The following is a 19,013-nucleotide window of genomic DNA, read 5'->3' on the forward strand; positions in this document are numbered from 1 at the left end:
AGTCTCACTCAAGCAGAGTGACAGTCAGAATTACCTTTGACCTACTGGTCACACTTCTCTTGATGCAGCACAGGATACATTTGGCTTTCAGGGTTGCAAGTGTACACTGCTGTCTCATATTCTGCTTTTATTGATGGAGATTTTCTCCTCAGAGCTGTTCTCAGTCTCTCTGTGCAGCCTGCATTTGTGCTTGAAATTGCCCCAACTCACTTGAAGTGCCTTACACTGAGTCTTGCTGAACACCATGTTTGCATGGGCCCACTTCTCAAGCTTGTCAAGGTCATTCCAGATGGTGTATCTTCCCTCCAATTTGTTGGCTGCAGAACACAGCTTGGTGACGTCTGAGAGAAGGATGAACCTGATCTAGTCAACTGCTCTGTTAAACTTTCATTCTGAAGGCTTTCTTTGAACTCCGAATTAAAAATACCGATTAAGTGTTGTCAACAGAGAAAGAGATGTTATTTTACTCTCCCAAATGAGCTGATGCTGCCACTAGAAAACTAAGAATATCTTTCAAAAAGAACAAGAAAGAATACTTGTGACAGATGCACTTTGCTGCCCTTCCCATACCAAATTTTGAATGACATGAAGCTCCTGACTGCTTAGCTGTATTTTAATGATGTCCTTAGACTGAAACTTTGTTTTTAAATGCAAATATATAGAGTATCATGCTAGTGACAGTAGATAAAAAATTAATAATGATCCTCAGTGAGAAGGTTTTCTAAGTTTAAACCTACAGATCAAATCCTCCTTGCCTCTATTATGCCTTCTGTCAGCATTAAGTTGATCCCACCATCAAAGAAGTTGTAACTCCATGAATCACTATTTACTCTGGTTAGTGTTTCACAGTGGTCAGTTTAAGAGCTCTGTGGTCATCCAATAAGCTCAAATTCAGCATACTTGACGATGAAAATAGACGCCTAGTTTTGTTTTCTTTGTTGATAGAAGTATTTCAACCTCTACCGGGGAAGGGGGGGGAAGGAGGGGTGCAAAAAGAAAAGAAAACAAACACTTACAGAATATTGAACCAACCAAATTGGTTAATCCATTACGTATCTCCATCTTTGATGGTATCAGTCTGGCCCTATTTTTTGTGGCAGACCATCTGAGTCTGATCTAAATTAAGCTTCTCACTAGGCACTGGTCAATAAAACCTTGTTCTGAGCCAATGAAACACTACTCTTTAAGAGCCTTTCAGCAACACAAATGAATGATAGCAAACTTCAATTCTTTCTGATGTCTCCAAACTTCAGGAAGATTTACTGTCTTCTCAAACCAAGACTCAAGGCTTTAGAAGAATACTTTGGTGGGAAACTACCAGAAAACTTCACCTATGCCTTAGTAAATGAATGTATTCATATATTCATAGAGAAATAAAAAGGAACTCTAAACCAGACTGTGAGAAAATGCAGCCTTGTCTCTCATTAAAATAAGTGCTGAGAAGGATATGTATGACTAGGATACTGACAGAGTTAGCCCTGCAAAGTACATGCAGTTTTGTCCCTTCTCACAAAGACAATGAACACAAAAACTTTTTCATATATCTCATGAAGAAAATTTATTTATTCATGTTCTTCATCATGCATATTGCTCTGGTTATCTACTAGCTAATTCTAGGCAACTTTCAGAAAGTTACTGAATTCTGGAACTGTTGGTGTTTACTCTTCTTGTGATACTCTATTCTCAAACCTAATTTTGATGAACATATGCATGGAATTCTCAGTTCAACAAGATGATTTTTTTTTCTATGGATAACCAATAAATCCAGCTTTGAGTAATGGATTTTTCCACAAATGTGTCTTTTCCTTGATCAGTGTCAGAGCCTGGGCCATTGTATCACCAAAGAGTAGCAGATGCAATGGACCACACACCAGAAGATGCAAGTGTGGAGAATTACACTGAAATTCTTGAAATACACAGAAACTGGGACTGGAATCAATACCATTTTTATTTATTTATTTATTTATTTATTTATTTATTTTTTAAGATTAAAACAGAAAATGTTTTAGGTAAGACAAAACAATTATATGTGACCTGGAGAGATGTAATAGTAGTTAAACCTCATAGAAAATAATTATTTGCTACTATGACATTTTAAAAAACACATCCTCTAGTTACATGCTGGATTAGTGTTATAACAGAAACACAGTTATATTTACTGTGCTGCTTTTGATGCAGCTGCACATTTGAGCCAGAGTAACAAGCAACAAGACTCACAGGTAGTTCAGTATCTTGTAAATTTATGACTCGTCATAATTCCAGTATGAAATTCAGCATATTTCAAATGGCTAAGATTCCTCTTATTGCTAAGTAATAGGTAGCAACATTTTTAAATGATCATTCCATACAACAGAAAACACTGTCAGTTCTTTTTGCACAGGTGCTCAGAGTTCTGAAAGCTGCTCTGAAAATAACTCTTCCTGTTTTATTATGTTTGCCTGAAACATCAGGGGCGGATGTTGGTGGTATGGCAGTAGAGGCTGAACCTTCCCATCAGTATTCCACCATATTTTTTTGCTGTACAACAGATGGTAGCAGAGGGGCACAAAGTGACATGTGACATGGGAATGCAGATGAAGAAAAGGTGTGCCATTGAATTCCTCTATGCAGAAAAAATGGCGCCCGTTGACATTTATTGATGCTTACGGAAAAGTTGTGGAGATCAATCAATGGATGTGAGCACACTAAAGAGGTGGGTGGTGAGTTTCAGCAGTGATGACAGTGATGGTGGGTCACCTCCACTGGTGCAGGTGTTTACAAGTGTGGCTTGCACTCCCTTGCTCATCACTGGTGAAGATACATAGTTAGTGGTGGTGACTGTGTTGAAAAATAGTGCTTTATAGCTGAGAATTTGCTCTCTCAAACAGCATTATTATGCTCTTTGTATCAGCTACAGTTTCCATGTGAATAAATAAGAGCCATTACTTTTGGAGCAGCCTATGTACAAATATGGCATTTCCCAACCATAATAACATACATTAGACTTAGAGTAGTGCTCCAGGACAGCACATTATACTGTACCCTTTATACACATGGACAAATTTAGAAAACGTCTGTCAGCTCTTTTTCCATGAAGACAATGGTGGTAATTGCTTCAGTCTGAAGCATTTTTAGCTTGTTTCTGCCATAGCATTTAGATTGTTGCTTTTTTCAGCTCAGTAAATAAAGAACTTGCGATGATTAGGTCAGTTCAAGAGATAAAGTTATCCTAGCATAATTAACATCTTAAAATGTGCTTTCCATCTCAGTTGACGTTTTTTCTGTATCCTGAGATGATATGTCTGTTCTCACAAGCTTCCGGACTGCAGTAGTAGCAACATTCAGTGGAGAATGCAGAAAGAATTTGGCCTTCTGCACAGTCTAGAACTAGGCTCTTGTACTAGACACACAAAATAGGATCTCTGTAAAATCAGAGAACTGTCACAGTCATTTCAGTACAGACACTGTGCACCCTATAGAAGTCTATAGTTAGTTACAAATGTATACATGGACAAGATTCTGTGAGACTTCATGTCTTTGTATTTTCCAGCTAGTATTAGAAGAAATTAAGAAGATTAAGCAACATACAACAGCTAGTCTGCATCTAGGGATGTATTCCTATCCAGTAGCATCGATTGTAGTCTTACTCCAGAAGGTTAGTGGCAAAAGTAGATCAGCCAAAGAAAATGTGCCCTGGACATGTTTGGTCTCATGATTCTGAGCTTTATTGTCCTGCTGTTATATGGCTTTTACTTTTAATAAATAATCTGAAGGGTTTATGAACTTTTTTTTTTCCATTCTCTTTTCCTTTTGTACAGTTATAGGCAAAAGGATATTATTTAGTACAAATGAAAGGTGTGAAAGCATGGGGAAAATTCTGAGACATGGGTTTGAAAGGCAGTTTTTAATATCTTGTTCTAAACTGACAAATCTTGAAATATCATTAAGAAAAAAAAAGTGATTTTTAAAAGTTTTGCTATAGAAAATCCTTCTTTGTACAGACAAATCAATGTATGTGGAAAATTTCTAAACTCTATGAAAGAAAATATGTTGCTTTGAGTTTGCTGCATATGGGTGATAAGCTGAGTCTGAACGTTGTAGAATCCTGAAGATATACATACTTGACATATAAAGAGGTAATTTTAGATTTTCAGAGGAGACAAATGGGCTGGGGCAGCTGCAATAGTATGGAGGGTCACATTTCTGGTCAAGAAAACATCATCTGATCCTTTGCTGAAGTTTATAGCACTGTTGATAGGAATAGGACATATTTCAGATAGTTTGTTAAAACGAGCACCTGACATAACTAGACCACAAATCACTCTGTCTTCCTGACAAGCATTGTTTTACCATGTGACTTTTCAGGCTTTGAGGTGAATGTCATGAACCAGATGAACATGAAACAGTAGTTCAAGCACATGCCAAACAATATAAACACCCAGAGAAAATATCTTTTTGCAAAGCTTAACTTTCTCTTTAAAGTGAGCTACAGGAGATATGAAAACATACAACTAAACAACAGCCAATAACAATTCTCAAAGATAGTATGCTAGACAAGGGGAAAAGACCTTTGAGAATACCACTGGATTCAACAGCTCTCCTTTCAAGTTCATTGCTCATCAAAACTAGGCAGTTTTAATAAAGCATGCTCATATGTTAACAGAAAAGAACTCCGAATGGCTTGCAGTAAATTGTCAAAACATAATATGAAAGGTGGAGGAGTGATTGGAAGTCATAGGAATAATCCCAATGCACCAGTGATTCTGAAAACTGGTTTTGGAAAATGTTAACAACACAAAGTCACAATGTGAAGGTAATACCTGGGACAGGAGAAACTTGTATAAATAGACTAATTTGTCACTGTAGTTTACTACAGTTAATCACTCTGCTCTGAGGATGTGTGACATGAGGGTTCAAAATGAGCAAGAGAGGAAATGAGTGCTTCCCAGGTTCACCAGCACAATGTCCTCCCAGCCTGGGAACTGGGGAGACGAGCACTCTGCTGGGTGAGTGTTTCTTTTACAGGAAGGAAATAATGCATTTTCAGTTACAAAATATTTGTCTGTTATTTATTCTATATGCTATCACATTTCCGAGCCTGTAAAACTGACTCAGGCTGAAGGTATGAGTATATGGGGACTGTGCTTTTGAATTAAATCTTATCTAAAAGAATGAACTGATGTTTTTCCTATTTATCCTGAAAAGTATCCAGAGATGACTTCAAAAGGAGTGGACTGAGTATCAGATTCAGCATGTGATCATGTAACTTTTTTTCCAAACAGGTGGTATTGAGGATTGTGAATGTTTACAGGAAAGTGGGAACAAGCAAGGTAACAGGGTGCTGAGAGAACAAATTGAAGGTTATGTTAGTCATGCTGCTGAAGGATTAGAGAAGGACAGATTAGTTTATGACTTCTTATTTTAATGTTCTGCTCCTCTTGTACACTTTCTTGACATTTTTTCTGTAATCTATTTTGTGGGAATTGGAAAAGCTGAATGGTAGTACTCCATCGATCTGCTCTGTAAGCTCTGAAAACTCATGAATCAATGCAATATGGCTATGGGATCAAAGGCAGAATTTTTGAACTCATCTGCAGGAACATGAGCTGTAATGCACAAGGGAGATTCTTCAGACCCAACGATTCATGAGGCAGAGCTCATGAGTCAGAAGTTTCCTTTCCTGATATAATATGCAAGCTCTAAGACAACCCTCTTATATTCTTTCTTTCCTTTCCCCCCTGCCCCCCCCAATTTTTTCTTTTATTTTTTCCACAACGAAACAGTATTTCTACTGTTGCTGTGATTTCTCATTTTGATAAATCTAGCAAATATTAGGCAGGTCCTTAACAGAACTAAGCAGATTTCACTTAGCTAAGAATTTGGCCTTAGGAGCTATTTAGTCTATAAATTTCAGTAGTTTTGTATGTTAAAAGGAATAATCAAATCTAACTACCAAACCTTAAAACTCTCTATTCTCATTCCCTCAAATGAAACAGTACTTCTGGGTCATACCTGGCCTATATCACGCACCACACCGGTTTGTGTATAAATAGCAAATTAAGATTTCAAACAAACCTTTACTCTTCCTTCAATCCTGTATGATGGGGTTTCCATCACTCCCAAGTATTGCAAAACTTTCACTCATCACCTTGGCTTTGTTCAGTAGAAAGTTAAAGAAAATGAAGTGGGAATAATTTAAAGATGATTGATAACATGAAATAAAGACAAAAGCTTCAATCAATATAGAGTGTACACATCAGGATTCTCACAACAGTAACTGCAAAATACTTGAGAGAAAGTTGCCTGTGTCTGATTATTGCCCTTAAGAAGCCCCCAGTCATCACTGTTGTCAATGTGACACTCTTCTGAAAGGACAGTTTCTTTCAGTAGAATGTAGTAGTACTTAGAGGATTCAGTTGGGACACCTTTACAAAGCTTTCTATATCTGCCTCTTTAAAAAGCCTTTATTTTGTTTTTAATGACTTACTCCTATCAAAACACCTCAAAATGACACTGAATGAGCATGGTATGTAAGTTTAATGAAAAAATAGAATTTGAATTGCCACCTGAAACCCATGTCAGTCATCACAAAACCTCCTTCTGTGAAAATCTGGAGAAATGAAAGGAAGAGTTAAGGAAAAAGGATGTAGCATCTCCTCTTCAACTTATCTTGATTCATGGGGAGGAGGTGGCAAGTACAGTAGGGTGATGAAGCTTAATGCAGATAATTGTTATTGCAATTGAAAAGTATTTGGAACATCTGGGGTTATTCTAAGGCTCTGCTGGAGACTTCCTGCATAAATATGGGAAATTCACTTGTTCTCCCTGTGACTCAGTTTCCTGACTGAAGAAAAGGAAAAATAGATGGTAGATTATAAGAATAGATACACTTTAAACAGCTCAGATCATGAAGGAGGCTAGAGAGGTTTTGTTCAGGAATACTTCCACTGGTAGGGTTCTGAAAGCTGTTTTACCCAACCCTAAAGCATGCTTACTCTCTTGTCCAATCTGGCTTTAATCTGCCAAAAACAAACAAACTAACTAATTAACTAATAAGTAAATATGGCAATACAGATTTAAAGTGTGTACCAAATAAATGGATATGACATAGCATGGTATGGCATGGCATGGCATGGCATGGTATGGTATGGTATGGTATGGTATGGTATGGTATGGTATGGTATGGTATGGTATGGTATGGTATGGTATGGTATGGTATGGTATGGTATGGTATGGTATGGTATGGTATGGCATGGCACAGTATGTAATAGTATGATAAAGAAGTACTTAAAAAAGTACTGATGATTCTCCGTTTTTATTTTTGTGGGGTTTTTTTTATGGCAGTGAAAACGGCACGTTTCTTCACAGCATGCAGCTTCCCACATAGCACATGCATAGCAGTTGAGAACACACTCGCTTTTCACAAAGCCCTTAGCAGCAGACACAGCGCTTCCCCTTCTCCCCATTCTCCACAGCCCACAAGAAGCCTGACTGCACCTCTCTCTCCTGCCTCAGCTGAAATGAGCAATCTCAAAGAAAACTTTAAAAAACAAAATATGATTCTCTGGTTCCAGCCGCAGGCTGATCTTGGGCTTTTCCCACAGTGGACGGCAGCCGCATTCAGCCCCCGGCTCGCAGAGGAGCGGGGCCATGGGGGCAGTCCCCCTTCCCGCTCCCCCGGGCAGGGCTGAGCAGCAGCAACCTTTGAAGTTCTTTGCTCTGCTCTTCAACACGGCGCCCAGGAGGCGGATTTCTCCTCTCGTGTCTCAAGTGTGTTGAGTGAAGTCCACTGAACTTAGCCAGGCGGTGCATGCAGCACTATGCACGAACGCCTTAGCTGGATATTTGGGGGTGAGGGGAACGCGGGGCTATTGATGCTCATCTCGCCGTTCTCGCGCTGAGTTGCTTCTTCGACCTCTAGTTATGTAGTAACAAGGGGAAATTTTCCTGAAATTAGTCTGCTGCAGGAACTCTGGTTTTAGTCACAGCTGTCATCCGAGAAACAAATTTCCAGGCATTTTTAATCTAATTCACTTAATTTTTATGTAACTGAATTAGAAAATGCGATTAAGCATCGCAGAATCCTCGCCGCTGAGCCTGCTTTAGCGAGGCATGAAACAAAGAAACTTGTGAGAAGTAAGAGGAGAGAGTGAAATCGTCTGCAAGGAGTCGGTACAATCGTTACCTCTGGCCAGGATGATGAGAAACAAGGAAAAGCTCAAGGAAAAAATAAATAAATAAATAAATAAGAGTGGTGGGAAAGGGGTGGACGAGAGGATCAGGACCGTTTCGACCCAAATCCTGCTGTGATTCTTTGGCGGGTGCCTCAGCACGAGGACTGGCTGAGACCGAAGAGGGAACAGAACTGCCCCACCGTTTTGGTCGTGGATCTCCCCACTCCTTCCCCGTATTTCTTGCCCCGCTGCCCATAGATCTTGAGGCACGGAAAGCTCCGTGCAGGAAACCGAAGCATTGAAATTGTCTGGTTCCCCCTTGCTGGGGCAGTAACCCTAGCCCAGTGTTTTCTGCTTGAACCACACGAGAAGGAGCAGTTGCCCCAAGTTTCACACACACACATACATACACATGAGAAAAAAAAAATAAGTAAAAAATAAAAATAAAAATAAAAAATAAAAATAAAAAGTGAAGTTCGTAGCAAGATATGGTGTTTGGTGCTTAAGATCTGTTCCCTCCAGCGCAGACCTGGTGCTAAGGATCTGTACTACTCATCCGACGGGCTGGGAACCAGCAGGAACGTTGCTGGGACGGGGAGCAGCCCTGGGGCAGGGGGTTCCACAGATCGGCACTAAGAACGGACGAGGTCTGGTAGGGGGCAGCCCCGGGGACTGCGGGGTGCGGTTCTCCCTGGAGCATCCTGCTGCTTTCGTGCCTCGCAAGGAGAAACCGCGCTGCCGACGGGGCCCTGCTCCCCACAAAACTAACTCATTAATGGAAATCAAATAACGGGGGGGAGGGGAGGAAGAGGTAGAATGAGCGGCTGCTCATGAATTAAATATAAGTCTCTGACTGTCCTGAACAAAGCGGCCATCCCCTTGGGAAGGGTGACGTCTCCCCAGTAACGTGATTGCTCCTTCGGAAGCAGAAACGTGTAAACGCTATAAAACGCGGCGGCGCGGCGGGCAGCTCAGACCGTGCGGCGGGACGGAGCTCTTCTCTTCTTCCATTTCGTCCCCTTCGCCCTCCGTTCTCCCTCGCCGCACCCCGACAGCCGTTCTCTCGGCAGCCGCGCAGCGGGACAGGGCGCCGTCCCCATAGAGCAGCGGAGCGCCCTTCCGAGCAGCCCCATCGACGGACTCGCGGCTCCGTGAGTAACTCTACCAGCTCTCAGCTCAGCCGTCTGGCTGGTGCGAAGCTGGGTAGCCGGGGAGATGCCCTTCCTTTTTACCATATACATATCCATCCATCTGTCTATTTATTAATGATTTGGGGGGATTCTTAATCGCTAAGTCCCGGGCACTGCTGCCCTCCGCAACCGGACGCGATCATCCCGGCTGACCCCACTGTCGGTGGTGTCCGTCCCGTCGGAGCCGGTCGCGGTGCGGGCGGTGACGGCTGCGCTGTTCCCTCCGCAGGTGGCGGTCATGGAGCACCGCGGCGCCTCCCCGCTCCTCCTCGCCCTCGCCCTCCTCAGCGCCCTCTGCTGGAGGGCGAGAGCGCTGCCCCCTCGGGGTGCCACCTTCCCTGCTGTGCCGCGGTAAGGGGCCGGGGCGGGCGGAGGGGTGTGGGGGGTGATGGATGTTCGCCGACACACGTTGCCTTCTTTATGGGAAAGCCCCGTTATCTCCTAGCTGGGAGATAAAAGCACAAAAGCTCAGACTTCTGTAGGGAATAAACCGACCTTTTCCCCCAAATCTTGAAGGAAGGGAAGTGATCTGCTTGGATTGATGTGTACTTTTGGAATGCTGCATGCTTTGAATTGCAGAAGTTTCTATTAGTTATTTAACAAGATTAAGTCAGGTGGTGTAAAGTGTTTTTCACATGCCTGCAAGAGGAACACAAGCAAAAAAAGGACTATAGGAGAACAATGTACCAGGAGGGTACAGTGAATTATTTCCAAGACTTGTGATCAGATTGGTTATTTTTACACAGCCACAGCTTTGCTATTTTGATCAGAGAGGTCTTAAACGCCTCAGATTTGTAAGTAATACAACTGCTATAGTGACTGCCAAATCAGAAGGGCAGAAATCTTTTCTAGCTCTCACATGTGAGTTTTGCACATGCTGGGGTTTAGCATAGCACTGGAATACAGCAGCAGAGAGAAGGAACATCTGATACCAAACTACTGCAGGCATTCAGAATGTCCCTGGTAGAATGTAACATATCACAAGGAAAAGCAGTTTATGAAGATGTGAAGTAAATGTAAATCAGGTTATGCAGGGCATTTGCAGCTTACATTTAAGAGGTTTGGATCAGTTTTTAACTTGTAACTAGCAAATGAAACAGCGGAGAGTAAAACAGTGTTAGAGAATCACTACTGCACTTCGTATCTGAAGCTCTGGGGGAATGTGTTTGCTTTCCTATAAAGAAGGCCTAAAAACTGTTTCATATACACTCCAATGCATGCTTTAGGTCTTAGATGGAGGGTAAGTACTTCACAGAACTCCTCCCGCTTTATATGGGTGGAGTTAGGCAATAAAGCAGGTGTTTATATAAAATAGAGCTGTTGTATAAAGCCACACAGCTGTCATTTGAGCTGTATCTGCTGTATTCACTGGAGGTAGCTGTGCACAGTGAAAACATATTTCTTGAACATATGTGAAGGAGCATCTGTTATGTCAGTCCCTCCTTCCCTGCACATGAATTATACCTGACAGTGCTTTTGTTTTGTACAAACTCCTTCAAAATGTTTTGTGGATTAACAAAGTATGTAGATGTGTATTTTGCCACAAGCTGGAATGTTAAGTGTCAGTGAATTGTTGCATATCTCCAGCCAACTGTACTTCATTGCTTTTCTTCTCCATTAGACTGGGAAACAGACTGCCCTTTGATGCAGCCAGTGAATCTGACCGCGCCCATGGGTCCTTAAAGTCTGAATCAGACATTTTGCAGAACACACTACCTGAAAATGAAAAATTCTATTTTGATTTGTCCAGAATTATTGATAGGTGAGTTTCTTTTATAATCATAAGTGCAAACGGTGATGCATTGCTTGATTTATGCAAAAAAAAAAAAAAAAAAAAAAAACAAACAAACAAACATAGGACATAGGAAAGGATGAATCAGTTACAGACAAAAACAAACCAAAAACAAAAAACTAACCGTGGCCTCTGGTTGAATACTGGTAGCAGCTTGAATGTCTGCAGAAATGTTGACTGCATTGCCTTTCTGGAGATGAGCTCATTCATTTCCCAGGAAGGATGAAAACAATATATTGTGAAAGTCTGGAAGTTGTTTTATGATATTATCTTAATTTAATATGTACAATCGATAAGGAAAGCAGTATGTTTGCAAAATGAACATTATCAAGGTGATATAAACCCAGGTTGTATCGTAGAGCTTATTTATTGTCCATTTCAGAAATGCAAGGCATGCTGATGGAATTTTCACCAGTGTCTACAGCCATCTTTTGGCTAAACTTGCTGTGAAGAGATATCTGCATTCGCTTATTAGAAAACGAGTTAGGTGAGGTGAAACTTGCATTAGGCAGAGTTTTTTTTTGTAGCTGGCTTAATTGGCAATTTTTTACCCTTCTGTAACTAAGTTCTCATTAGAGGAAATGAAGGGGCAATAATGGGGAGATGAAAATCCTATTGACAACTTTGTGGGTTTTGTTGCTGAATGAGTATATTACTATTTATTTATGATACAGCTGTGAAGGATATAGCAATAGAAACTGTACATAACTGCTTACAAATGGTGGCAATATTATGATGATTACCATGCCAATTATCTCCTTTTTCCTCCTCTGGTGGTAATTTTGCTAGCTTGGTGGACAACTGGCAAAACTAAATAGAAAATGATTGATTACTCAGCAATTACATAACATCAGGGTGATGCTCAATGAAATAAAGAAATAATTGATTTACAATAACAACAACATGGTATGGTTTTCTTTTTTGCTACCAAATAATGCATTGCCAGAGCACTGTGGGAGATATGCATGGAAGGATACAAATGAGGCAAATTGGTAGACAATGGGTCTACAGGCAAATTACAGACCAGGTTGTTCATAAACCAATGGTCTCGGGGTGCTGATAAAGATCATCCTGTACTTCTCTTGCTTTCATATTCCAAACAGCACCTATTGAGCACTCTTGGGTATATAATAACATGGTACTTTGGTCTGACCCAACATAATAGTTCCTATGGGAGTTTACTTCATATGCTCACAATGGTGAAAATTAGGTTCACGATTTTTACCCATTTGTATCAATTCTGCCTTTGCTCCAAAACAAATAGTGCCAGTTAATCTTATGCCACAAAGTAACACAGAACAGAACAGGACCCTGTTTCCCAAGATTATGAGATTATGCATTAAAATTAAGCCTCCAAGTCTGGATTTCACAAAGGTTGTTTCATCTTCTAATACTTCCATAAAACAATATTTGCAGCTGAATGTGCAGTGTTACACTTCTCCTTTCCTCAGAGGAAGGCTCAGTCCTCACTGAGTTCAGTATGAATGATGGCCAAGCCCTTTAAGAGATTACAGTGACTTCAACCAGTTCTTGCCTTGACATTGAACTGAAATAAGTTTACATGAATAAAAGAAATTAGAATAAGTCAGTTTATTAAAAAATAATAATGGTAGCTATGAGAATACATAGGAGAATGTTGTGAATTTCCCATTCAACCACTTGATCCTACTGAACTCATTTAACAGAAGTCTAGAATTGTTGAGGACTGAGAAATTGTCCCTTGTTATTAGGATGCATAATAAGCAGTAGAGGCAATGACTTCTTTTCAAGAGCAGAAAGATCCAAATTCATAGCTGGAACTGAACACTGAAATGAAAAAATTGATTTATTTAACTTAACAATATAATGTTTATATCACTCTTTTAATAATATCTTCTTTTAAACTGACACTGTCTGTTATTTTTCCCTTTGTGACTGTTGCATGTTGCCAGCTCCCAGGACAGTCCTGTCAAACGCCACTCTGATGCTGTCTTCACTGACAACTACAGCCGCTTTCGAAAGCAAATGGCTGTGAAGAAATACTTAAACTCAGTTTTAACTGGAAAACGAAGGTACCACAAGAGAGAAAATATTTATTTCCCATGTATGTTATTAAAGCATAAGATTTATGACTTATAGCTATATATATAAGTATGTACGCATATACATCTCTATATGTATACAAACAGGACAAAGAAAGATGGTGAGCATTAATGACTTTTTAATATAGATTGTAACCTGGTTTTCAAATACAGACAGCATTTTCTTCCAGGATGAAACAGATGCTACAATCAGGTTAGAGTAAAATAATAAAGAAGAGATAGCATCTGGCGTGATCTTAAAAAGCTTCTGGCATGATCTTAATTTTATATATATATATTAAAATTCTTCAGGAAAAAAATGGAAACAAATGGAACATGAACAATATTTTTTTAAAAAAAATCTGTTGAAATTCTGTCTTCATTTAATGACAGAAAATTTAGAACTCCCCAAAAGAATGTGTCCTAGTCAGTATAGGTGAGAAGTGCTATTTTAGGGCTTGTATTCTGTTGCATATTTACACATTTAGGCCACCTCTTTTAAGTGTCACACCCCTTCACTTGTTATACTTGCTATCTCATATGATTTTATACATGCTATTTCATATGATATTTTTAGTGGTTTTCTGTAGGTATGATAAATGGAGGACAGTTGGACTAGGTGATCTTGTAGGTTCTTTCCAACCTTGTGATTCTACGATTCTACGATTGTATGATTTATAATTTCTGTATGAGTTTAACACCATGTACTATAGCTACAGTTAGAGCAAGGCTTTGTTTATTCGCTTGCTTTTTCTTCTGAAGATATTAAGACACGTTTCTGATCCTCAACAGCCAGGAAGAGTTAAATCCAGCCAAACTTCGAGATGAAGCAGAAATTCTTGAACCTTCCTTTTCAGAAAACTATGATGATGTTTCTGTAGATGAACTGCTGAGCCACCTCCCATTGGTACGCTCAGATTTCTTTCCTTTTGCTATGAGTTAATTTTACCTATACAGTGAGATCACTTATGCATCAAATATGGCCTATCAGAAAAGCAGAAAGAGACGTGTTCCATGAGATGCTGCTTGTTTCTGTAGGGATTGTGTGTGACTATAATAATAATTTTAATAATAATAATTAAACTATCCCATGACTGCTGTTATTGAAAGTTCCTAATTAAATGGCACTGTTAATAATGTACCTAATTCACTTGGGTGTTTCAACTTGTGAGCACTATGGCTTAAGATCAGAATTAACTCATTTTTAATTACAAAGATTATTATTTCTTCAGAGAACAAACTCAGTGATATTTCTTTTAATTAAAAAAAAAAAAAGAAAAAAAGAAAAAAAAAGGCTGCACATTTCATTTAACATAACCTATCTCATTAAGGGTTGCTAAAAAGTGCTTGACTCCTATCTGAAGACTGCTACACATATTTCATCTGGCACGCCAATACTGCAGTTACTGCTTTATATGAAGCTATTGCTATTTTTCAAAGCTCATTCACAGTTTTTGTTTTTTACTGAAACGCAAATTCTTCTATATCACAGGGACATAAAATTGAAAGGGTAATGTAGAGTAGAATCAGGCCTATTATTCTCACACACACACACACACACACAAAAGTATTAAAATATTGATGATTGGGCTATAAATAAGGGAAAAAAATAAAGCATAATATTGAAGATAATATTTTCAGAGAAAGAAAAAATGCATTTTTCTAAATTGTTTCTTTCAGAGACTGAAATAAAATTTCCTTTCCCTTTACATATATATGGTGCTTCCAAATACTAGTCAGGAAAAAAAACTGTTTATGCCTCAAGGAATGAAAATACTTCTAATTGCTGAGATTCAGAAAATAAATGTTCTTTCTACACAAGATTGCTCCCAGACTATCTGTTTCTGTATTAAGCACCTTCTAAAATTTCTGTTGTTGACTAAGCGTGAGAGAATACCAGCACAGTGGAACACAGTGGAATTATTTTCAATCCTTTCCTTTTTCATCAGCTGTACTGATGACCCAGATCTCTCTGTCAGTGAAAAGTTAGTATTGACTGTTACTGATCATTTTATCATAGTGCCCAGTGAAATGTTTATCAAGGAGCCTAAATTTATATATCCTTCTGAAAGAAGATATTTTTAAATGAATCCACACTACACTGCAGGCCTATACACAGTACCATTTTTTTGTCTAATACTTCAATCTTTGTTTTTGGTCCTACAACCTTATCTACTGGCTGCAAGATTTATCAAGCTCCCACCAAGAGCCTCATCTCATACTTGTCAGTTCTAAGTGCAAAATTTTTTGTCAGCTGTTAGTTCTTGTTTACTGTTTGCTTTTATACACCTCATGATGCAATAACTTACCAAACTGACTATTGAAACATATCTCTCCTTTGCATTTCAGGACCTCTGAAGGACACCTAGCAAAGACTTCAACAAGAACAAGTTATTTTTGAGTTCCACATAGTATTTCAAAGAGATGACTTTAGTCATCATACCAGAACAAATATGTTGTGAAGTGAAAGTTGTGATATATTTGTTTCTTATGTAATAAAAGTTGTTATTTACATTGTAAATACTATTCTAGAGTTCTCTACTGAAAGCTGTACATATGGATGCCAGTTAAACAAATGAGAAGTCTGTAAGTCCATATGCTGTAAATCCTTTACTTCAATAAATTCATTTGAAAATGAGTGCGCAGCTGAAAAGAGCCTATCATTACTAGTTATTTGGCTTATATTAGATGTGGTACAACTTCAGATAAGCCCATATGATAAAAGATGTGCATGTGCAGATACCTTCTCAAACAAGTATAAAAATTTGAGCAAAAGTATGTGAAGTGTCTTAAAATTTCATTTCAAAAATCTCTGAAATGATATGCTTTTCCAGTAGTTTACCAGACAGTTAGCAGAAATGAAAAAGGATGACAAATTAATCGATCTCTGACATTATCTTTCTTTTTTATTCGTATTTTCAGTTGTTCACAATATATACCATGAACGTATCAATTGTTTTTTAGCGATGAATGCTGTGCTTTGGAACTGCCAAAGTATGCAAAGAAGAATTTTGTCCCTTGACTCACTTGATGCCTAAAGTAATTGATTCTACATTTAGCTGTTTGTAGCTTTGATAATGAAAATATTCATTAATTTTAAGAAGGATCTGAAGACACTTTATTTTATTTACTTTTTTTAAATCGGTGTTACAGTTGTCTGAAAGAACAGAGGTCCCAGTAAGTGCTGAATCTACAATATCTGAGGAAGATATTTTTAACTGAATTATACTATGAAGACTGTTTAGTTATACTACAAAGATTAAGCAAAAAAGCCTCTTGTCCCCATTACTTTACATTTATAGTATCACATCTTAATAAGAAACTGGAAATTTGCAGCTAAGTAATCAGAATTCATCTATATTTTGTTAAAATTCTAGATTTTAGTAGTTGGATCATGTTCTAAGGAACTATATAATTCTTGCAGTAAGGAAACTATGCAGCACTGCATGTGGAAAATATAAAATGCATATTCATGAATGATACGAGCCATATTGCTCCTGTGACCCACCTCTCACCTCCTACAAAGAGATAAAATTTATAGTTTATTGTTCTCATTTAGATGGAGCCATGTCATATGATGAGCTCTGGGATTTATGGGGAAAAGTTCTCAAAAATTTGTAGCCTGCCATTTTGAAAATTATTTGAATATTGTTATCTTCAGGTATAGTGAACACCAGTTTGCACATATCAGATGCTACTAGAATATGTTTTTTATGGTATGATAGAGTAGGTTTTAGGAAAAAGTAAAATAAACAAACAAACAAACAGGAATACTTATAAGGAAACTACATGTAGTAAAATGTAAAACTGGTGCTCCTATAGCAGTAACTAAAATAATAACATGAAGTCTCCCTCAGTGGATTAGCAAATAGAAGCATTCTAGTTGTCATGAGAAATTCTGTGTGTAAAAGAAGAATCTAACAGATAGGAAAGACACCTCAGGATAATAAATCTAGAGTATTAGTGTATTGGTATTAGTGTCAAAGTACACTTGGAACTTATCATAGCAACATTTGACATTTTCTAAAGGGGCTATAATTTCCAATCCATATATGTCGGCTAATTAATTGTAGAAGATGCAACATTGTTCATTTCAACTCCATAGGCTGTGGTAAGGTTAAATGATAAAACAGAGAAAGTCAAGAAGTTGTACAGAATAAGACAGATTTTCAGTCTGTCAATTTCTTGACACACCACCAGTCTTATGACCCACCTGCACACTGTCTTAGCAGTGGAATCATAGTGTTGCATTAATGCTGAGAAAAAAAATGGGCAGTTCCAAAGACAATGCCAAGGGGAATGCTTGGAGGAAAGTAAATACACAGTACACATTAAGATCATCACAGGCAGAGAGAATGCAACCAATGAAGAGGAAGTAATACAACTGTGAAGAAAACATCTGTTTCTCCAGAATTTCTCTTCTTGCACAGCATAAGAATAACTGTAACTGTAGATAATAGAGTGTTTTGTGTTAATGAATGGGCTTAGATTTTCAGACACGAAACTCTTAAAAACAGGGACAAAATCACCTTATGTGCATTTTCACCAACCAAGTAAGGGGATATTTTCTGGTCCAGAAATCCACAGAGAGGCTTATCACACATTTGCGCACATGTACAATCCTAAGTGACTCAAGAGCATACCTCAAGATTGTTTATAACACTCTGATAATTACAAATGATGACAAAATATTTAAAAATTATACTCAGTAAAACACATTAAAAAAAATGAACAAAACCATAAAACTCCTCCAATATTTTAAATGGGTTTAGAGGACAACAAAAATTTTTTGTACGTGAAAGTGTAAGTCAAAATTTCATTTCAAAAATATAAAAATACGTAACTTGGATGCTAAGAATAGGAATGACTTAATGTAAAGGAATATTAGGATTCTCCTCAGAAAAAAAGTTGTTTTTTTTTTGGTTTTTTGGTTTTTTTTTAGGAGGAGTTGTTACTTGCTTGCAAAGCATTAGGGGAAGGTGGAGGGCAAAGGCTGTTACCTTCCATAATACTACCTATTCTTTCCATTGCTTTCTCTTTTTTCATTATTTTCTCTCATTCTCCTTCATATTGCACAAGCTTTCCAAGCTTTTGTTGATACTCTCACCTTTGTCTTGCAAAGCTCATGTGTGAATGTTTTTGGGATGCAGTACAAACAAATGCAGCAGATGTTATGATGTAGCAGACAGGCTCAGCAATGTAATGACTTTTAGCTGTGGTAATGATGAGTACTGTGGAGGACTGGAGCAAAAAAAAAAATTTACAGAAGCTCCCTGTCTTGCTCCTATGTAGCCCCTAACTTCTCACTGGATGTTTACCATTTGTTTGTGACTGGAGCAAAAGGCTCATCTTTCCTTAGATGCATCCAGCAGGATGGGTAGCCTCCTGCTTCTCCTACTGGCTCAGGCAACTGTAGTATTTTCAGTTTTCCTTCATTCTGCTTTGGAACAGTCACAAATGCATCACTTGCCTAGTTGACATGCTGGTTTAGCATTAGAAATAGAAAACTAATTTCTGTCTGGAGTGTGCCATTTATGCAAAAAGACTGAATCTTGATTCTTGGTTAAAAACTTTGAATAATTCTAGATTTGATGCTGATTTTGTCAGTCCCAGCTAGTGTTTCCTTTGAGAGTATCACAGTCTGTGTACAAAGATTACAGGCAAAGTGTTTGGGAACCAGAGTGCAGCAGCTCTGTTCTGGAGAACTGAGCCACATAAAAAAAGAGAAAAAGAAACTGATGAATGTTGAAATGCAATTGCCATCTCTTTAAAAAAGCACCAGATATTAAAAAAAATAGTTTATGTATGGCTTTTGTTT

At 38.4% G+C, this 19,013-nt stretch overlaps 1 protein-coding gene across 2 annotated transcripts; it reads left to right on the plus strand.

Annotated features, from left to right (window-relative positions):
* Window positions 1–9,126: 9,126 nt before the first annotated feature.
* On the plus strand, window positions 9,127–15,833 carry VIP (vasoactive intestinal peptide). Of its 2 annotated transcripts, XM_015858240.3 has the most exons (7): window positions 9,127–9,304; window positions 9,573–9,694; window positions 10,965–11,105; window positions 11,518–11,622; window positions 13,067–13,186; window positions 13,988–14,102; window positions 15,545–15,833. In XM_015858240.3, exons 2-7 carry the CDS (start codon window positions 9,582–9,584, stop codon window positions 15,551–15,553), a joined length of 603 nt encoding a protein of 200 aa, XP_015713726.1. In that variant the 5' UTR covers window positions 9,127–9,304; window positions 9,573–9,581; the 3' UTR covers window positions 15,554–15,833. The 2 variants fall into 2 exon arrangements, with proteins under 2 accessions (XP_015713726.1, XP_015713728.1); XM_015858242.3 differs by lacking the exon at window positions 11,518–11,622.
* Window positions 15,834–19,013: the final 3,180 nt, after the last annotated feature.

Source organism: Coturnix japonica, chromosome 3 (assembly GCF_054131305.1).
Source record: "Coturnix japonica strain WE chromosome 3, WE-NBRP24, whole genome shotgun sequence".
Taxonomy (NCBI): Eukaryota; Metazoa; Chordata; class Aves; order Galliformes; family Phasianidae; genus Coturnix; species Coturnix japonica.